This window comes from Microcaecilia unicolor, chromosome 1, assembly GCF_901765095.1.
Source record: "Microcaecilia unicolor chromosome 1, aMicUni1.1, whole genome shotgun sequence".
In the NCBI taxonomy this organism is placed as follows: Eukaryota; Metazoa; Chordata; class Amphibia; order Gymnophiona; family Siphonopidae; genus Microcaecilia; species Microcaecilia unicolor.
Window position 1 is genome coordinate 710,457,088 of NC_044031.1, and position 22,173 is coordinate 710,479,260.

A 22,173-nucleotide genomic window follows, 5' to 3' on the forward strand; every position below is an offset into this window, starting at 1 on the left:
TACCGCCAGGAACACTCCCCCCCCCCCGATAGAAAATAGAAAATTGTTTTCTATTGCAGGAAACTGTGTGCGCCAACTTCAAGACTTCCACAGGGCGCCTATGCTACCCCTGCGGTAGGGTCGATTTGGTATGCACTAACCAAACATTAGTCTACCGTGGCTTGGTAAAGGGCCAGAAAGATAGGACTAACTTTTATGCGCTCCTATTTATGCGGTTACCCAGGCTGGTTAATTTCAGAATATCAGCATCTAACCAGCCAAGTGCTGACTTCACCGCCGGAACGCCCCCAAAATAGCCAGTTTTGAGTTCAGCACTAACCAGTTATTTTCAGCGGCATTAACCGGTTAAGTACCACTGAAATTGAGTGGTTAGCTCCAAACAGGTGTTTTAACTGGCTGGGAGCCATTTCTGGCAGGTTAAATTGCTTTGAATATCGACCTCTTAATTTATACTGTGGATACATTGAACTTTGCAAGTGACACTGAAATTAGTACTTGTATTTTTCAAATAGAACACTTTCAAGTAGCCTATTTTTTAATGTCTAGGTCTGTTTAAAACACTGAGGGCCCTGTTTACTAAGGTGGGCTAGTGTTTTTAGAGTAGCTTAATAAACAGGGCCCTGAGCGAAAGTACTAGTTTGTCCTGTGCTGAATATGGTTGGTATGCTGTTTTAATGAAAGAAAGCTAAATTGCCTCATGGTGGCACTGTTTATTCTTAACACAAAATGCTGTACGAGCATTTCTCAGGGTTTAGACACTGCTATAGTGAAACTGCATTATATGTTTCAGCATGTACAGCCTGAATTCCATGAAATGAACCATTATAGGAGGATGTAGTTCCACGGAATGATAGTTATGGTGACACACTGACAAGCCATAATGGCGATATACCTACAATTTGTTGTAGACTTAAGCCTGGCCTTAAAGAAAAGTAAGGCTTGTTGCTTGGCAGCAGGGTGTAATTACCAAAACAAAGAGAAACAGATACCCCATGTCATTCCCTGGTAATGACCGCAACATTTTCTCGCCCAGTTATCTGTAACAAAAGCCACATAAATGGTAAGACTGCACTTACAATAGAGCTCTGCAGAACTTGGTGTCACAAATTTTGTTCCAACCAATTGACTAAAAATGACAGAGAATAATATAATATTGTCTTTGGCAGGGAAATGTGTGTCTGGAATGTCACCAATGGACAGTGCATTGAGAACGCAATGCTTCCGTATAGGCACACATCCATCTCTGTAAGTACTGTACCTTCTTTTCATTCATTTGTTCACCATAATTCAATGTTCTACATACCAATTAAGAAATATAACTTGCATTATTTAGAGAAATGCAGGAAATAGCTCTTGGCTTGTCCTCAGCTCTAAGCTCAGCAGCTTTAATTCTTTTGACCAACTTTGCAGTCCATAGGAGGAGATCTGCTTGCATCTGTTTCTATGATTGTTGGGAAAGGGATTTTGAAAACAAAGTCAAGTCATTTTCACATTTTCTCCTCTTTAATACAGGCGGCCTTATTTACAAAGGTGCATTAATCAACGTGCCCTTTAAGGTACGTAGGAGTCCCTCACCCTCATTCCTACCATGGGGAATGTTGCAACAATATCATGGTTTCAATCAGTTCAGACAAGTTCTATGGGACTCTCGAGGGACCAGTCTGGTTTTCCTGATTAAAACCGTGATGTTGCTGCACCACCCCCCCGTGGTATGAACATGGGTTGAAAGCTCTAATATACCTACCAGGGAATGTTGGTTGTAAAGCATCAAAATGTGTATTATTAGTGAACAGGTACCATTTTGAAATTTAGGTGGTTTGTGTTAAATAATGTACATGTTGTTGCATGTGTTGGAGGAGTGGCCTAGTGGTTAGGGTGGTGGACTTTGGTTCTGAGGAACTGAGTTCAATTCCCGGCACAGGCAGCTCCTTGTGACGCTGGGCAAGTCACCTCCATTGCCTGCTGCATTGAGCTTGCCATGAGTGGGAAAGTGCGGGGTACAAATGTAACAAAAATAAAATTATAGTTTAATATATTTTCTTTTACTTCATAACACCAGCTCACCTTATTATGAAGCCCTTTTAATAAACCATAGTAAAATTTGTAGTAGATGCAAATTTAATGTAGCACCTATTGGGGGCATTTCCACAAAGTTTTATTGCAAATCATGCGTTAACATTCATATTAACATGCAGTACCTGATCCCAGTTAACATGGAAGCATGTAGCACTTTCTATTTAGGAGGTGGTAAGTGGTCCAAGGTTAACCCTGCATTAGGCAGTTAGGGGGAGATTCTATATATGGCGCCTAAAAAATCGGTTCTGAAATCAGTTCTAACTAAGCGTATCCTATAAATGTCACCTAGATGTAGGCGCAGTATATAAAATCCATTTACACTGAAACTTGGCATAAATCCCAGCACGTAGATTTACGCACACTGGGCCATAGTCTATAACTATGTGTGTACATTTTAGAATGCCCATGAAATGGCCATTTCCCCACCCATATCCTTGCTCCTTTTTACCTGCACGTTTTAGAAATTAAGAGGTCCTTTTACTAAGGTGTGTCGAAAAATGGCCTGTGCTGTTGTAGGCATATCTATTGGATGCACGCAGGTCCATTTTTCAGTGCTTCTGCATAAAACACCTTTTTTTTGGCTGAAAATGGACGTGCGGCAAAATAACTTAGCAGTGAGGTCTCACATTGACTTAGTGGTAAGGTCTCACACGTTAATTGGGCAGTAATTGTCTGCGCGCGTACAATGCCAATTACCACCAGTTAGTGCCACGCAGTAGAGGAAGAAGAAGTCAAGTACTGAGCACTGCTGGCTCAGAAGTACAGTGGTCACATAGGATAAGAGAAACGCTTCTTCTTGCAATGCTGCTCCTGTGCTCTTCTGCAACCAATTAGCTGTTATCATGAATGAACTAGTAGCATGCAACGGGGAGGGTCAAAGTACACAGCACAAGTAGTCAAAAGAAAGCACAAAGGGCTCTCAAGAAGGGAACAAGTGCACTTTTATTGATGACCCGACACAGGCAGTGTTTCGGCGTGACTTATGCCTGCCTCAGGGGTCAATTCCAGCAACACTAAATGCTTGAGTACTTGCTCACAATGCAATAACTCATCACATTGATTATCCACACTAAAGTCAGAAACAGTTCCTGGTGCGGAGTAGGACACCAAAAACCACGCTAAAAATTTCAAACTCTGAGGCAGGTGTTAGGTTACGCCGAAATACGGCCTGTGTTGGGTCATCAGTAAAAGTGTACTTGTTCCCTTCTTGAGAGCCCTTTGTGCTTCCATCATGAATGAACTAACCAGTACAGTGTGGGAGGTGGTAGAAAGGAGAGCAGGAGCATGAAAGATAATGTTTTTTATATACATCCACATGGCCCAAAACACTGTTCAACTAGTGTGGCAACACAGTACAGTCTATCAAGCCCAAAATTTCTGTATTATACCAGGTCCCACTTGATTCGTAGTACACTGGTCCCCCTGATATGCCAGGACACCAACTGGGCACCCTAGGTCAGTGCGGTGGACTTCAGAAAAAGCTCCCACATGCATAGCTCCCTTACCACGGGTGCTGAGCTCCCAACCCCCCTCCCCTAAAACCCACTACCCACAAATGTACAACACTACCATAGCTCTTAGGGGTGAAGGGGGCACCTACATGTGGGTACAGTGGGTTTTGGAGGCCTCCCATTTACCAGCACAAGTGTTACAGGTGGGGGGGGGGATGGGCCTGGGGCCACCTGGCTGAAGTGCACTGCGGTACCCACTAAAAGTGCTCCAGGGACCAGCATACATGCAGGCCTCTAGGACTGGTTGCTGCTATATAACATTGGCACACCAGTTGACACCTGAAGACTAATCTGTCCGAAAACATCCTTTATTGGAATAGCCGCCTTTACTCACAGTTAACTGCAGATCAGAGGTTGTGCCCCACTGGCAACGAGTCTCCCTGGTACTGAGATTAGCAGTAGGTCAGAGCTGGCAGAATGCTGTACAATGCCCTCTTTCAGCCACATTCAAGGTAAGAACTAAGTTGTCTAACGTGGCTACCACAGGAAAGAGAACTAAAACTGGCTTACAAAAATGGCCACTACCTCATGGACTACAACAGGAAACACAAGAGGGCACACTCTGACCCAGTAGGCAGGGGGAAAAGCACCATGGGAGAAGAGCCTACCAACTACCAACATCGTGAGACTGTAACACAAGCTAATGAAATCACGGAGCCCAATACCCTACACCCACCACAATGCAATGCTGATGTGACCCTGTACTGCACCCGAGAGCCACCCGAGAGCCACATCTGACCCAGGGAAAGGCTGTGAGAGGATCGAACACATTCTGTTGTCATGGAGGTGGGTACGGCATTTGAGGCTGGCATAGAGGCTGGAAAAAAAGTTTGTAAAGTGGGTTTTTTTTGGTGAGAGGGGGTTAGTGACCACTGGGGGAGTCCGGGGAGGTCATCCCCGATTCCCTCCAGTGGTCATCTGGCAAGTTGGAGCCCTTTTTTGGGACTTGTTCGTGAAAAAAAAGGGTCCAAAAAAAGGGCTCCAAATTGCGGTAAAAACGCCTTTTTTTTCGATAACAGCTAAAGACATCCATCTCTCCTCAGTTGATAACCACGCCCCAGTTCCACCTCCACCACGCCTCCGACACGCCCCCGTCAACTTTATTCGTTTCCGCGGCGGAGTGCAGTTGGAAACGCCCAAAATCGGCTTTCGATTATACCGATTTGGGCGCCTTTGCGAGACAAACGTCTATCTCCCGATTTAGGTCGCACTATAGGCGTTTTTCTCTTTCGAAAATAAGCTGGTTTGTAACACAGATATTTCAGCACACAAATGTTCTTTGGCGCATTGTAACACAATTTCTGTGCTGCTGAATGACTGATTCAAATTATGCAAAACAACTCATCAGCTATGAATGTATAGTTTAAACTGTGCATTGAAAATGTTTTGCAAATGCTCTATAGTATAAAGCATTTACCCTTTAATTCTATATATCGTGCCATAATTTCCACATATTCTATCATAGTGCATATAATTTAATTGGTTAACTAGCTAATTAGCTCTGTTAATTCAGTGCTAACAAGCAATTACTGGCACTAATTGGCATTAAGATTTACATGCACAACTCGCTAAGGGGGTGTTTTACTAAGCGGCGGTAAGCCCAACGTGGGCTTACTGCTCGCTAAACTGGAAGTACCATCGGGCTACCACAACAGCCCAGCGTTAGTTCCCACCCCCAGCACGTACCATTTCCGGCGGTAATTAGGCAGTGCCACACGCTGCCCGGTTACCACTGGGTTAGGGCAGGAGCCCTTACTGCCACCTCAATGGGTGGCAGTAAGTGCTCCCCCCCCCCCCAAAAAAAAATGGCAGCATGGCAAATGCTTCACTTGTGACATGGCCATTTCTTTAAAAAAAAACCCAGTCTTTTACCCGCTGCGGTAAAAGGGGGCCTCAGTATGTGTCAAAAACACGCGTTGATGCCAGCACAGGCACCCTTTTGCTGCAGCTTAGTAAAAGGACACCTAAGTGTATTCTGTAATGTGGTGCACGTAAATTCTAAGTCGCATAGAAAAGGGGGCGAGGCCATGGGCAGGGCATGGGTGTTTCTAAAATCTGTGTGGATTAGCATAGAATACACCTGCTCTGTGCCTAATTTAGGCATCAGGATTTACGCCAAGTAAAACATGGCCTAAATGGATGTGACCAAATTTGTTCACGTGGAGAGATGCTTAGCACAATTCTATATACCACATGGAAATTTAAGCTTATTCTGTAAAATTTAGGCATACTATAAAAAATACACCTAGGCATATTTTTTTTACCACACGGATTTATCAGGCGCCATATATAGAATCTATCCCTTATTCCCTAATTCTATAAACTATAGAATTCTATAAATGCACAATTTTACGCTTAGTTCAAAAATTGAGTGTTCAAGTTGTAAAATAGTGTCAGTTACATGTGTAACTTAATTTAATAATTATATTACATTACATTTGCATTTAAATTATGCAATTGCCTAAACGTTCAATGTGAATAACAGTAAAAAAAAAAACCAAACCAGTCAGACTGGGAAATTACATACAAAAACTTCTAGCACATTAGGTTATTATAAAATACAATAGAAACAAAATTCAATTTCCCAGAAACTGAGTGAATAAACAAGCTTTCAATTTTATTTGTACCCTGTGCTTTCCCACTCATGGCAGGCTCAATGTGGCTTACATGGGGCAATGGAGAGTTAAGTGACTTGCCCAGAGTCACAAGGAGCTGCCTGTGCCTGAAGTGGGAATCAAACTCAGTTCCTCAGGACCAAAGTCCACCACCCTAACCACTAGGCCACTCCTCCTAAACTTGAAATAGATGCTAATCGAATTCTACTTGGCAAGGAGTTCTAGATTCTGGAAGCTTTGATAGGCAATAGATATAGTCAAGTTCTGTGTGCTAATATGGCTGCATGGCCACATTATGCAAACAACTTAATTGATTAACAAGCCAATCAGCTCTGATAATTGGTACTTAACCAATTAGCGGCACCAATTGGCTTTAATTAGAATTGATGAGCACAACTTTCTAGCCGTATTCTATAATGTGATGCATGTAAATTCTAATGCGCACAGCCAAAAAGCAGGTGTAGAATGGGCAAATTGTGGGCGTTTCAAAAAAAACTATGCACATTATTATAGAATACACCTGATCTGTGCCTAAGATAGGCACAGGTATTTAGGCCTGGTTGTAGCATATTCTATAAATTACGCCTAACGTTTGGTGTAGTTTATAGAATCGCGCTAAGCGCATGGTTTTTAAGCACCAATTTATAAGGTGCCAGTTATAGAATTTGGCCCAGTATGTGCTTGCTTATATTTCATCCTGAACACTGAGGGAAAGTTAACTTTTAACTGACTCTCTGCTCAAAGGCCCTTTCTCAATGTAGAGGATGATACTAAATACATTAATAATGAAGGAGCTAACCCATATAAAAAAATAAAATAAAAATATATATCACATTGTAAACCTACACACATAGTTTAAACAATGATCTTGCCTCCATAGGAAGCCAATGTAATTGCCTTATCAAGGGGGTTGCACTATCCCATTTTATAGCCTCACAGATCAATCTCACTGCCAGATTTTGGAGTGTCTATAAATGACGAACTACTAGCATTGAACAACCAACATATAAAAGATTACAGTAGTCAAACTGACTTAGAGCTAGTGCTTGTATTACTAAACCAAATTGATTGAAAGAAATATTTTCAAATACTTCTTAATTTCTTTAGCTTCCAAAAATTGTTTTTTGGTTAAAGAGTTAACCTGCTGCTCAAATGATAACATAGGGTCGAGTAGTGCTCCAAGAATTCCTAGATGTGACTCATTCTTCAAGCTAACATTTTTTAAATAAATAAAAGGTGTTATTATTAAGCGGTTGTGTCGCTGTCCCTGACCACATCATTTTAGTCTTGTCAACATTTAGCTTCAAGTAAAAATTATAAGCCCATGCTTCCACCACATCCGTACAGTCCTGGATTAATATAATTGGAACTAGCTCCTTATTGTCCACTGGGATAAGTAGTGGGATATCATCTGCACAGACGTAATAATTTGCTTTAAAACTGCAGAAATATCTATCTAAAGAACACATCAACACATTAAACAGAATTGGGGACAGTGGGGAACCTTGAGGTGCCCCACTGATAGCTCTCCACAAACCCAAAAGGTAGTCCTGATATTTCACTCTATGAGATCTACTCTTCAGGAAACCATGCAACCAAGAAAAAACTATAGCAGAAATACCTATCTCATCTAGTATGTCCATTAATATAGCATGATCTACTACATCATATCAGTGACGTACCTAACATGCTTGCCACCCGGGGTGAGTTGCCACTGTGCCCCCTCTGAGGCTCATCATCCCCACCCCCCCAAAGTGTATCACTCCTACCTCCCTTCCTCCTAGCAAGGGGGTGCACGGAGCAGTCGTGTGGCTGTTGGCTGTACTGGTCCCATGCCCCGAAAAATGAAGTAATGTCAGAGGGGGCAGGGGACCGGTAGAGCCAACAGCTGTGCAACTGCTCCATGCATCCCTTTGCTGCATGCACCCGAGGTGGACCTTCCCCACCATCCCACCCTTGGTATGCTGCTGCATCAAATGCTGCTAATAGATCAAACTGGAGAATAATAGCTTCTTGACCTACATTCCATAGTCTCCTAATATCATTGACAAGTAGAACAAATAATGATTCTGTACTAGAACCCTTCCTAAATCCAAACTGTAATTAGCAGTTACACATGTAATCGCCCTTAGTCAGGATTCTACAAATTGTGCCAAATCCATAGTGTGCAGCTGCAAAGGGATGTGGTGGGTCAGGGGCATGCCTAGCTCTTATATGCACAGGTTATAGAATACCATCAGACCAGTGGCATACCTAGCTTGCTTGCTAACCGGGTTAGGTTGCCACTGTGCCCCACCCTCTGAGGTGTGTCACATTCCCCCCCCCCCCCCAAACCCTATCATCCCCATCACCCTTCCTCCTAGCAAGGGGATGCACGAAGCAGTTGTGCATTGTCGGGTCTGCCAGTCCCCTGCCCTGGAACAGGAAGTAACGTCATAGGGGCAGGGGACCGGCGAAGCCAACAGTTGCACGACTACTCCGTGCATCCCCTATCAAACTTTTCAGGCTCTCTACAATGCATCAAATTACTAGCAACCAAGTGACGCAGGAAACGCAGCAGCACCAGCAGTTTACTGAGTTTTGATCCTGTTATACCCTGAAGCATCCATATGGCAAAACTAGTTTGTGGGATCCTTATAATTTGAGCACGTTGAGCAAAGATAAGTCGCCAGATGAAGGTGGGGTTCTGAGGCTTTCTCCTCCCATTTAATTTTTGCAGTCAAACTCTATGCATGGTTTATGCATAAACGGTAGTTTAAAAATTGTCAGTCATATAGTTATACAGAGAAGTGTGTTTATGTCATTATTATTCTTTTCTGTTCTCTATTTATCAAATTGACTTATGCAGATATGACATGGAGGGGCATAATCGAACGGGGCGCCCAAGTTTTCCTGAGGGCGTCCTCGCAGGACATCCTCAGGGAGGGGCAGGGAAACCTATATTATCGAAACAAGATGGGCATCTATCTTTCGTTTCGATAATACGGTCGGGGACGCCCAAATCTGGAAATTTAGGTCGACCTTAGAGATGGTCTTCCCCGGTTTTCAGCGATAATGGAAACCGAGGACGCCCATCTCAGAAACGACCAAATCCAAGCAATTTGGTCATGGGAGGAGCCAGCATTTGTAGTGCACTGGTCCCCCTGACATGCCAGCAAAACCAACCGGGCACCCTAGGGGGCACTGCAGTGGACATCATAAATTGCTCCCAGGTTCGTATCTCCCTTACCTTGTGTGCTGAGCCCCCCAAACCCCCCCCCCCCCATAACCCACTACCCACAACTGTACAACACTACCATAGCCCTAAGGGGTGAAGGGGGGCACCTCGATGTGGGTACAGTGGGTTTCTGGTGGGTTTTGAAGGGCTCACATTTACCACCACAAGTGTAACAGGTGGGGGGGGGGTGGGCCTGGGTCCGCCTGCCTGAAGTGCACTGCAGTACCCATTAAAACTGCTCCAGTGACCTGCATACTGCTGTCATGGAGCTGGGTATGACATTTAAGGCTGGCATAGAGACTGGCAAACAATATTTTAAAAGTTTTTTTTAATAGTCAGTTTGGGAACCTTTTTGAGGCTTGGTCGCAAGAAAAAATGGAACAAGTAAAGTCGGCCAAGTGTTCATCAGGGACGCCCTTCTTTTTTCCATTATCGGCCGAGGACGCCCATGTGTTAAGCATGCCCCAGTCCCGCCTTTGCTACGCTTCCGACACGCCCCCGTGAACTTTGGTCATCCCTGCGATGGAAAGCAGTTGGGGATGCCCAAAATCATCTTTCGATTATGCCGATTTGGCCGACCCTGGGAGAAGGACGCCCATCTTCCGATTTGTGTCGAAAGATGGGTGTCCTTCTCTTTCGAAAATAAGCCTGATAGTGACATACTACCATGTTTCACAAAAGCACATAAACGTTTCAGATTTGAAAATCAAGTTTAATTGATAATTTACAGAGGAAGCACCTTAATGCAAATTTGAATATTCATTTTTTTCTTCTATCCTTTCTTAATTCCACTCTGACAGTATTACCATAGCTCATTCCGAATGACAGGAGAAGGCTGGCTGCTCTGTTGTGGACAGTATCAAGACGTGCTTATTATTGATGCAAAGACTTTGGAGGTTCTTCATACCTTGAAGTCTCAGTCTTCAGACTGGATCATTTGCATGTGCATTGTTCACTCCACAAGGATTCAAGGTATGAACTTGAGAAACACATTCATAGTAGTGGAGTTGTTTTCATAACAGAAAGAAAGGATGCAGCTTGCACATCTGAATGATCTTGGGCATAATTTGACCCTCAAAAGGGGCAATTCTGAAAAGCCTACCTTAGCAGCTCATTTTCTAATAATTGAAAAATATGTGTATACAAAATGTCTGCACATTTGCACCTTCCATGCAGGTAGCTGGACAGGGAAAAGAATTGGTGGGATAGGCAGTCATTAACAATGACAGAGGAAATATCAACAACTTTTCCTCTGTCATTTTCTGTTGTTGCTAAATGAAAATGAGCAGCGTTTCATTTGCCAATGACATGTTGGGAAAGGAGAGAAGGCTGACTCGCAATCCAAGCCCCCCCCCCCTACTCCTTGTGATCCAAGGTCCTCCCCATGGCCCCAGAGGCTCCCTAGGCCTACCTGAATCCTTGGTGGTCTAGCATGGGTTTGTTGGGGGCAGGAGTAATGCTCATTTGCTTCTGCCCATTGCCACAGTCACATCCAATATGGCGGCTGTGACCTTTTATCATAGTGTTGTGGTACCACTAGGGGTCTCAGTACTATCGTGAGACTTTGGTGAAAGATATAGTAGAATTGGAAAAGGTACAGCGAAGGGCGACGAAAATGATAGTGGGGATGGGACGACTTTCCTATGAAGAGAGGCTGAGAAGGCTAGGGCTTTTCAGCTTGGAGAAGAGACGGCTGAGGGGAGATATGATAGAAGTGTATAAAATAATGAGTGGAATGGATCGGGTGGATGTGAAGCGACTGTTCACGCTATCCAAAAATACTAGGACTAGAGGGCATGAGTTGAAGCTACAGTGTGGTAAATTTAAAACGAATCGGAGAAAATTTTTCTTCACCCAACGTGTAATTAGACTCTGGAATTCGTTGCCGGAGAACGTGGTACGGGCGGTTAGCTTGACGGAGTTTAAAAAGGGGTTAGATAGATTCCTAAAGGACAAGTCCATAGACCGCTATTAAATGGACTTGGAAAAATTCCGCATTTTTAGGTATAACTTGTCTGGAATGTTTTTACGTTTGGGGAGCGTGCCAGGTGCCCTTGACCTGGATTGGCCACTGTCGGTGACAGGATGCTGGGCTAGATGGACCTTTGGTCTTTCCCAGTATGGCACTACTTATGTACTTATGTAAACAGGCATCACTTCTGCCCCAACAGATCCCACTAGATTACCAGGGATTTAGGTAGGTCCGGAGCCCTACAGGGAGTGGGGAGTGTCGTGAAATAGGGGTTGCCTTTTCTTGGCAAGGGAGAGGGGGCCATGGGAAGGGAACACTGAAAATGTTTGTTTTGTGTTGTCTCCCTGACAACAAAAGGAGGGAGGAACCCTCAAACAAAATGAGCATTCCTTTAAACAACACAGGAAATGACACAAAACAAAAATGTTCTGGTTTCCATTCCTAAAAGATAATAAGTGTGCATTTGAAAACGAAAAACATCTGCCCTGTTTTTCTCTAAGCCTAAAACATCCCTGCCCCCTCCCCCAAAGAATGCCTCTTTTAGGGTTCCTAAAATTGAACAAGCTTTGAAATACTACAGGTATTTTTAGCTAGACAGAGGACAACTTATCTGAGTTAATTCTGAGTTCCCTAGGTATCTAGTAGGGTTGGGCTGTCATTTCAAAATTACATGAACACAACAACAGCACTTGCTGTGACATTGTTTTCAAATAAATAAAATGGAATTTTGGGGCCACACACAAATCATTTGACATGTATTAATTGGTTTTAATGTGCACCAAGGGTATTTTACAAAAGGGTACCTGGGGTAAAAAGGCAATTTCATTAAGGGGCACCTATATTTAGGTGCCTGGAAGGTGTCTATTTTATACGGGAAATAAGTGCCTACTGTACTTTCTTCTATAGAATATTAGTGTAACCGGGTATATACGAGCATATGTGTTCCGGTATGAGCACTGATGACAGCCATAGATGTAAATGCATGAGCCTAGATTAGTGTGAGCCGCACATAATTTAGGGCTATTACAAAGTTGCGGTAGAGAGTGGGCTTAGCTTGGATCTTTGCTGAGTACTAGGGCCATTTCTACCACAGCCAGAAAATGGCCGCTGTTCCATTTTCTGAATTAATGGCCATATGCTAATGTTAACTACACCAATGTATGCTTATGTATAAACCAAAATCAGTGATTGTTTTCTGAAGGCCTCAGCCAGGAGTAATGATAGATCATATGTTTATTCCATCAAACCCCTCTTCTATCATCACTGGTCTTCATTATTTTAAATTTTTTTCTCTTTTTAGTGTTTTTTTGACTATCTTTCTTCCTTGTATGTAAAACTCCCAACTTTTTGATTTTATGGGTTTTTCAAAACATTTTAATTATTCTTTGATGTCTAGAGAAGGTACAGCGTCGGCAAGGATGGCATGAGAGCTTTATAGGGTGTGGATCCTTGATTCTTCTGGATGGTGAAACATGATTTCATGTTGAACTAAAATACCCCCGGAGCTGACAAATTTAAGATAAGTGAAGGAATTTCATTTGAATAATTTAAATGTTTTGAAATACCCATAACATTGAAAAGTTGGGTGTTTTACATGCAAAGAAGAAAGATAACCAAGAACCACTAAAAAAAGAAAAAGAAAAAATAACGAAGACCAGTGACGAAAGGAGAGGGGGATTGATGGAATAAACATAAGATCTATCACTCCTCCTGGCTGAGGTCTTCAGAAAACAATCACTGATTTTGGTTTATACATAAACACACATTGGTGTACTTGATATTCTTAAAATTATGTTCAAGACTTAGTATAACATATGCTAATGTTGACATTAATAAAAATTAGGACGTGAGCTCTTATCACCACCTCTTTTGTAGGTGGTAAGGGCTCACGCGCTAATCAGCATGTGGTAATGCAGATGTGCTGTTTAGCGCAGAAATGCCTGCTCTAGAGAATGACACGGGGACAAAGTTTGTCTCAGTCCCCGCCCCGTCCCCATGGGTTCTGTCTCTGTCCCCACCCCAACCCCGCAGGTTCTGTCTCCGTCCCTGCCCCGTCCCCCCAGGCCCTGTCTCCATTCCTGCCCCGTCCCCACAGGTTCTGTCCCCGTCCCCTTGGGCTCTGTCCTCATCTGCAGAAGCCTCTAACACTTTTGATTTTATAGTTAAATCTTTTTATTAAAATATAAAAAGGAACAATAAGCTGTGCAACTGTTGTGTATAAATTACAAATAGAGAACAATAATAACAATGAGCAGCTATAATAACCCTCCTTCCCACCACCATCCTCTATCATTCCAACCCCAACAATAGGTGATTTCTACTACACCAAAGAATCCTAATTTACACTGTTAAAATGTCCAGGGGTATAAAATACAACCCGTTCGATATGCCCTAGAGGGGAAAAATATGCCCTATAAAGCACAGTTATGTTTTTAATATGTGGATAAATAAGAAATCATCAACAATCTCAGGATTCAATCTAGCTCTCCTGTCTTCCACAGTCCTTTCTAGAATAGAAGTTGTCTTCTTAGAAGATGTGCTGGTAGCAGGATGTACAGGATCTCCCATGCAAATTTTGCTAGTTGTGGCCAGTATGTTTGCTTGTTTTTCCAAAAAATCAGAATATCTTTGTAGGCATCACTTAAACATAAATAACAGTCCAGTTCATTAACAGGCTTCAAAGAAAATGACACGGGGACAAAGTTTGTCCCCTGTCCCCGTCCCTGTGGGCTCTGTCCCCATCCCTGCCCCATCCCCGTGGGATCTTTCCCCGCCCCGTCCCCGCAAGCTCTGTCCCCATCCCTGTGGTTACTGCGGTTCCATGTCCCCGTGTCATTCTCTAGCCTGCTCTCTTCCCCACATGGTTTGCGCATGCAGATTGCTAAATTACCCTGGGACTCCTCAGCGCATTCTGCGCTACGCCCTTTTCAGCTGCAGCTGCATTATAGTTTTCTACAAGTTACACTTGTGTGTGCCCACCTGTGTGCTGTCCAAACTTTGCGCAAACAAATAAGAGGAAATATTTTTTCACTCAAAGAATAGTTGAGCTCTGGAACTTGCTGCTGGAGGATGTGGTAACAGCGGTTAGCGTATCTGGGTTTTAAAAGGTTTGAACAATAAGGAGCTGGTGAGTCTTAGGTCACAGGATGGAGCTGCTGCTATTCTTATCAAAAATGTGCGTAAGTGGCACCTTATAGAATACCTACTAGCAGAGAAGTGCACACCAGTGGGCATGAGAATGGGTGGAGTGTGGACAGAGCTCATACGTATACCTGTAAATTATAAAATACAGTACAATCTCAATTATCCAACGTAAACATTGTTGGATAAGTGAAAGTTGGATAATACGAAAAACAATGATAACCCCTTAAAATGTACACGGAAAACATACCTTATGCATAAAGAACCAGCATAGGGTATCTGTGTTTAAAATACAGTATTGTTTAACAGCAACACAAAGATGTCATGGGGGGGGGGGGGGGTTGGATGATCAGATTTGTGAAGATCGGATAATTGAGACCGATTTTTGCATTTTCCAGCTCATATCTAGGCACAGACATTTACATCAGCTCTGAGGCACATGTGTTTGTGCCTTAAATGTAAGTGCTTTTTCAGTCACTTGTTTTAGTATTCTATACAGAAAAGTAGGCGTCTATTTTTCTTTTTAGAAATGGTGCTATAACCAGCATCTTTAATGGGGATCCTTTTGTAGAATTACCCCCATGGTTTAATTAATTTACTTTTTATGAGTGTATACCCCCAGGCAATTTTACAAGAGCTGACTTGAGCATGGAAAATGCTGTTCTTTATGCTCAAGTCCTTTACAAAATTACCCCTGAAATGGTTATAGTTAAAAAATGGAAACACAGAAAACAAAACAATTATGTCTTAACTCTGCACCCTTTGGAGATATTTTAGAAAATTGTCCTTGGAATTGTGGAATTACATCTGTTCTGTCTTACCGCTGTCTATTTGAGAAAAAAAAAATCAAGGCTTTTGCAAACCCTGTCATTCAGCCTGTATTTATGGTGAAGACAGAAACTGTCACCAGCACAGATTTTCCCTCTTAATAATGTATGAGACATTTACTTTGAAATTTTGTTCCCTCTGTGTTGTATCACAGCACAAGCTGTTTCATGCTTTAACTGCCTTCTGCTTACAGATGTTAAGTGGAATTTTGCTTGACACAGCAGAAAACACTGCAGCTATAATTATCAAACAAAACTAGTTTTACAGGACAGTCTTCTTTTATCCGGCACATTTATTTCAGTTCATTTATTCACTTATAATCCACCCATCCTTTATAAATGCTGAGCGAGGTACAAAAAAAATACAAATCAATTAAAAAACAACAACAAATGACCAATTAAACACTTCCATTAAAAATATAAGACATTTAGAATTGGTGTAACTCAATACTCGAGGTCACAAGAAGCGTAACTAACTATCTTCAGTTCAGAAAAGAACTGAAGACCTGCCTGTTCCAAAAATTTTACTGCTAAACCCATAGCATAATGCTGTCACATTCCACTTTGTAGCCACAAAACACCACTGTAATTTTGCTCCTATGACTGCAACATAATACTGTAATCACCTAAATGAGGGGTCCTTTTACTAAGGTGCGCTAAAAATGGCCTGCGGTAGTATAGACGCGCGTTTTGGGCACGTGCAGAATTATTTTTCAGCGCACCTACAAAAAAATTTAAATTTTTGCTGAAAATGGACGTGCGGCAAAATGAAAATTTCCACGCGGCCATTTTGGGTCTGAGACCTTACCGCCAGCCATTGACCTAGTGGTAAAGTCTCACACGGTAACCAGGCAGTAATGACCTACGGGCATCGAATGCCACTTGGTGTGCTTCCGATATGCGCATTCCGAAAATAAAAATTATTTTTCGGTCGCGTACCAAAAATGAAATTACCGCAAGATCCACGCGGTAGCCGGGTGGTAATTCCATTTTGGCGCATGTTGGGCATACGTAGGCGCTTACTCAGCTTAGTAAAAGGGCCCCTGTATACTGTAAGCCACATTGAACCGAAACCTGGTTTTTGGATAATAGTGGAATATAAGAATGCATGTATGCATAAATAAATAAATAAATATGCAAGTAAAACACAAATGCCTAGCATACATAATAAAAGACATCAGGACCCAGATTACCAGCCTAAAATTATGGTTGTTCTAGAAAGGCCTGCTGATATGGACAATAAAAATATAATAGGCTGGATAACTCAGATGGGTTATCACCCTGTAGCGTCTCACAAATTAATAGTAAAAGTTTAGAAAGCACTTGAAAAACCACCAGAAGTCAATGGCCCACCCACTTTGGACCCAGGCCCACCCAACAGCAGCACAGCAACGATGTGGCTGGCAAGATTCCCAAAGACCCATCAGCTGATGACTCCCGGCATCTCTCCCTGCAGGAGATCGAGGTGGTTACTTAACTCCACTCCCTTGACCCTTCCCCAGTACCTCTAAATCCTCTTTCCTTTATCTCCCCAAGCAATTTATCTCAGCAAAATAATCCCTTCCTTTATCTACCCAAACCACTTGTGTGTAAGTGTGTGTGTGTGGGAGGGAGGGGGGAAGAGGTGTCATTTACATTAAACATATCTATGCTTCCTTTTGCAGAAGATTCACTAGTGGCAATATCGGTCACTGGAGATCTCAAACTTTGGGATTTATCATCATCAATAAATAGCATAGAGGTCAGTTTCTTCAAAATGAGAAACAATTTTTAAAAACCAGCATGTTATTTTAATCATAAACTGAATTTGTTGTGGCAAAATGTGTTTGTAATAGGCTTTGCTATAACATGCAGTGATTTGTTTGAGAAAGTGCTCTTATTCAGAAAGTCTGCATCATTATTTTTAGACTTAGAACTTAATGGTTCTTTGATTTTTAACCAATGAAAGATGTCAGACAAAAAGCTGAAGAACAGTACATAAAGAGAGAGCCACCACAAAGGCAATTTTGAAAGCCCATGGGGTGCTTTCAGGCCAGAGCCAGCTCTAGGTTTTCTGCCAACCCAAGCATACTATTTTTGGCCATGCTTCTCTGTGAATTTCTTGTTTTAACCCACGCCAGCACTTTGCAATTTCTTTCAATGTGTATTAGAACTTTTGAACATGCTCAATTGTATGTGCATTCATTTGTAGGTTAAAGCAGATGAAATCAATTTCCATGAAAATTTTAAGGTGTATTAATTAATAAACTGAATGTGTGCAAAGAAATACACATCCCGAATCTTTACTTGTCAACACAATGGCCAAAATACAACTCCCAGAATGTTCCTCCCCAAGCATGCACTTGCAAAAGAGCCAGGTATATTTTTGTGTGTACATTGTACTTCTATACCTGTGAGTACATTTTCAAAGAGAAAATTCCTAAAGAGTTTGCCTTTGAAAATGGAAGGGTTTGCTGTGCCCTGGGTAATAATGCACTGTAGGTGTTGCACCTACTTGCCATAGGTGAAAACACAGCCACACTTACCCAAAGGAGGGTGCAGGTGGGGGACAGCAATTTTGAATGGGGCTTTTTATGACAGTGATTAGCCGTTTACTTGCACTAAAATCTTTGAAAATGTCTCTTCCCTTGTACACTTACTCAGCATCGCTTGAAGCAATATACTGGACAAAGAAAAAAAAACTGTTAAAATACTTTTATAAGTCTCACAGTATCTGTTATCTTTTATCTGTCAACAAAAGTAAAGAAAACCCAAACAAGCAAATGCCTCCTGTCTGCAATGACCTGTTCCTTGCCAAATCCAAAGGTCACTACTTCATCTTCATCCTCCTCGACCTATCTGCCGCTTTTGACACTGTCAATCACAATTTACTTCTTGACACACTGTCCTCTTTTGGGTTCCAGGGCTCTGTCCTCTCCTGGTTCTCCTCTTATCTCTCCCACCGCACCTTCAGAGTACACTCTCATGGCTCTTCCTCCACCCCCATCCTGCTCTGTTGGAGTTCCTCAAGGATCTGTACTTGGACCCCTTCTTTTTTCAATCTACACCTCTTCCCTGGGCTCGCTGATCTCATCTCATGGTTTCCAGTACCATCTTTATGCTGATGACACCCAGCTTTACCTCTCCACACCTGACATCACTGCGAAAACCCAGGCCAAAGTATCGGCCTGCCTGTCCGACATTGCTGCCTGGATGTCCAACCGCCACCTGAAGCTGAACATGGCCAAGACCGAACTTATTGTCTTCCCACCCAAACCCTCTTCTCCTCTCCCTCCACTCTCTATCTCAGTTAACTACACCCTCAACGTCCCCGTCTCATCTGCCCGCAACCTTGGAGTCATCTTCGACTCCTTCCTCTCCTTCTCTGTGCATATCCAGCAGATAGCCAAGACCTGTCGCTTCTTCCTGTCGCTTCTTTCCTCTCTGAGCACACCACCCGAACTCTCATCCACTCTCTCATCACCTCTCGCCTCGACTACTGCAACCTACTCCTCACTGGCCTCCCACTTTGCCACCTAGCCCCCCTTCAGTCCATTCAGAACTCTGCTGCACGTCTAATCTTCCGCCTGGACCGATATACTCACATCTCCCCCCTCCTCAAATCACTTCACTGGCTTCCGATCAGGTACCGCATACAGTTCAAGCTTCTCCTCCTAACCTACAAATGCACTCGATCTGCAGCCCCTCCCTACCTCACTACCCTCATCTCCCCTTACGTTCCTACCCGTAACCTCCGCTCTCAAGACAAATCCCTCCTTTCAGTACCCTTCTCCACCACTGCCAACTCCAGGCTCCGCCCTTTCTGCCTCGCCTCACCCCATGCGTGGAATAATCTCCTTGAGCCCATATGCCAGGCCCCTTCCCTACCCATCTTCAAATCCCTGCTAAAAGCCCATCTCTTCAATGTTGCCTTTGGCACCTAACCACTACTCAAGAAATCTAGACTACCACAACTTGTCATTTCGTCCTTTAGATTGTAAGCTCTTTTGAGCAGGGACTGCCCCTTTTTGTTAAATTGTACAGCGCTGCGTAACCCTAGTAGCGCTGTAGAAATGTCAAGTAGTAGTAGTAGTAGTAGTTACTTCTGAGGGAAATAGTGGCAGCTAAATTCCATTAAAGCTCTTTAACCGTCCTGTAGGTGAATGAGGAGAACTGTTTCTGATTCTTACTTGAACCTTATGTTGACCTTAAGGATGGGCAGCCATAAAATTTTCATTTTGTGCCATTTCCTGTGTCCCTTTTCAGGAATGTTCATTGTGTTTAATTTTGTCATCACGGGAACAAAGTCGTTGAGTGTACATTCTTTTGAAATGTATGTACCCTCTTTTCCCAATGGTGTGTGCATGCTCAGTGGTTCACGCATATATGATGATTCATGCATGCACAATGGTTTGAATGCATAGACTATTGGGGAAAAACTGTGCTCTCTTGTAAATAGTGTGCACTCTCTTGAAAATGTGCACACTTTTAGCAGCAAATGAAAAAACACAGAGGACTAGATTCTATATAAGGTGCCTAAAAATCGGTGCTGAAAAAAACCTGCTTAAGCAGTATTCTATAAGCCGCTCCTAAAGCGAAAACTCATGCGAAAATTTAGGTGTGGCCATTAGCACCAACAAAAACATGGTGCTAATGCCCGTGCCTACATTTATGCATGGAGCACCATTATTCTGTAATTAGGCATGTAACTCAAAGCCATGCCCCCATACCACACGTGTAAATTTTAGGCACAGATCCTGCACCTATCTTTACTCACATTGGTCCCAATTAAATCTTATTAGTGCAAATAATTGCTTGTTAAAAAGTCAATTATTGGCACTAATTGGCTTGTTATTTAATTAAATTGTACACATAAATTGGGAGCACGCCTAGATTTGTGTGCACAATTTTTGGCGACCTTTACAGAGTCAGGGGGAAAATGTGTTTTTTTTCTGCTCATTGTTGTTCATTAACAACATTTTTCATGCCGTTGGAATTTCTCATATCATTGCAAATGATAGCCAGTTCCTAGTGAACATCACAATTTCGGCTGAAGAGTGTACACAAAAGGACGTTTTTCAAAACAAGGAGTGAGAACACAATAAAAATTGTGACTAATGGGATTTTAGTTCAGTTCAGCTGGGTGATGTTTTTCAAATCTAAGGCCCCCTTTTACAAAGCTGCGCTAGCGGCAGCCTCACATCAATGCTGACACAGCTTCGGCATTACCGCGCCTACAACGGCTAATGTGGCTTTGTAAAAGAGGACCTAAGAAACTAAAATTATTGCTAATAAATTGTAAATATATTTTCTCTAATGTGTACTTTATTTCACCTCCTGAACAACTAAAACATAATTTATTAAAATTAGGAAATGTGGAGTTTGGGGATTTCTACAATTTCATACAATATGGTTGCCATATTAGTCCACTTCTCACTTCATTTAGACTTTATGAAAGGACTGCAGCTTCCAACGGCTAGTAAAGGAGGGGGGGGGGGGCAGGTTTTTGAAGCATTTTCTGTAGGTAAAGCATATGTTACATGAAAAGGGCTCTTATAAAATTATGCAGGGGTACAGGCATGTAAAAGGTAGGCATGCAGAAAAAGCATCCCCTTTTATATGATCTACATGTAGTCATTCCATAAGAATAGCCATACTAGGTCAGACCAATGTTCCATCTAGCCCAGTATCCTGCTTCCAATTCAGACTGGCAGCAATGTTCTGTGCTATTTGAATTTTTGTAGGGTTTTTTCTTTGCAACCTGCGTAAACTCCGTTGCAGTAGACTAGAGATTGCACTAGGGCACGGAATATCTCTCTGGGGTAGTATCTTTTGATATGCTTCAATTTCCACATCGTGTAGATCATTTTCTTGGTGACATTTGTGACCTGGCTCTTGAAGGTCATGTGGCGATCCACTGAGACCTCTAGAATCTTCAGTTGTTCTGTTATCAGGAGCATAGTTCCTTTTACATCAGTGCTTGGAAAGATTGCGTTACAGTGTGGTGGAGTAATTACTAGACAGTGTGTTTTCTCTCTGTTTACTTTTAATGTGAACGCTGATGCCGAAATTTCCATGGTGTTCACTCAAGCGGTGATCTTTGTTTTGATTTTAGTCTTGCCATTGTTGAATGGGATATATATGGATACATCGTCAGTGTATACAAAAGGATTGAAGCCTTGTTTAGCCAGAGATCTTGCAAATTGTGCCATCATTAGGTTGAAAAGAATAGTTGAGATAGGGGAGCCTTGTGGGATTCCGCAGTCAGTTTTCCAGGGAGGGGAGATTGAAGAGTCCACTTCACCTGGTAGAATCTGGATGTGAGACAGCCTGTGAACCAGTCTAATACATAAGTACAGCTACATTGAGACAGACCAAAGCAGGGGCGTAGCCAGACAACAGATTTTGGGTGGGCCTAGGCAAGAATTGGGTGGGCACCAAGTGTTTACCCCCCTCCCCCTCAAAAAAATTATCTCAGCTGGTGGGAAAATGCTTCTTTTCCCCATGGCAGCAGACATGCACTGAAAACTGAGCATGCACAGGTGCTGGTGTTGTGGAGAGTAGCATTTTTGCTACCATCAGGGGGAAATCTTCAGCTGGCGGAGCTTGGGATCCCACCAGTTACCACTAAACATGTGCTACTGTTGGGTGGGCCTGAGCCATAAATGGGTGGGCCCTGGCCCACCCAAGCCACCTGTGGCTACGCCACAGGACCAAGGTCCATCAAGCCCAGCATCCTGTTTCCAACAGTGGCCAATCCAGGTCACAAATACCTGGCAAGATCCTGAAAATGTTCAATATATTTTATGCTGCTTATCCCAGAAATAAGCAGTGG

The 22,173-nt window shown here is 42.7% G+C and overlaps 1 protein-coding gene across 2 annotated transcripts in view; it reads left to right on the forward strand.

Moving 5' to 3' along the window:
* The window catches only part of WDR72 (WD repeat domain 72), a 377,768-nt gene that overhangs the window by 107,504 nt on the left and 248,091 nt on the right, over nucleotides 1–22,173 (forward strand). For both annotated transcript variants that reach the window (XM_030189229.1, XM_030189234.1), the window contains exons 5-7: nucleotides 1,167–1,245; nucleotides 10,220–10,391; nucleotides 17,024–17,100. In XM_030189229.1, the coding sequence (XP_030045089.1) occupies nucleotides 1,167–1,245; nucleotides 10,220–10,391; nucleotides 17,024–17,100 (328 nt within the window). The remainder of the gene's footprint in view (nucleotides 1–1,166; nucleotides 1,246–10,219; nucleotides 10,392–17,023; nucleotides 17,101–22,173) is intronic.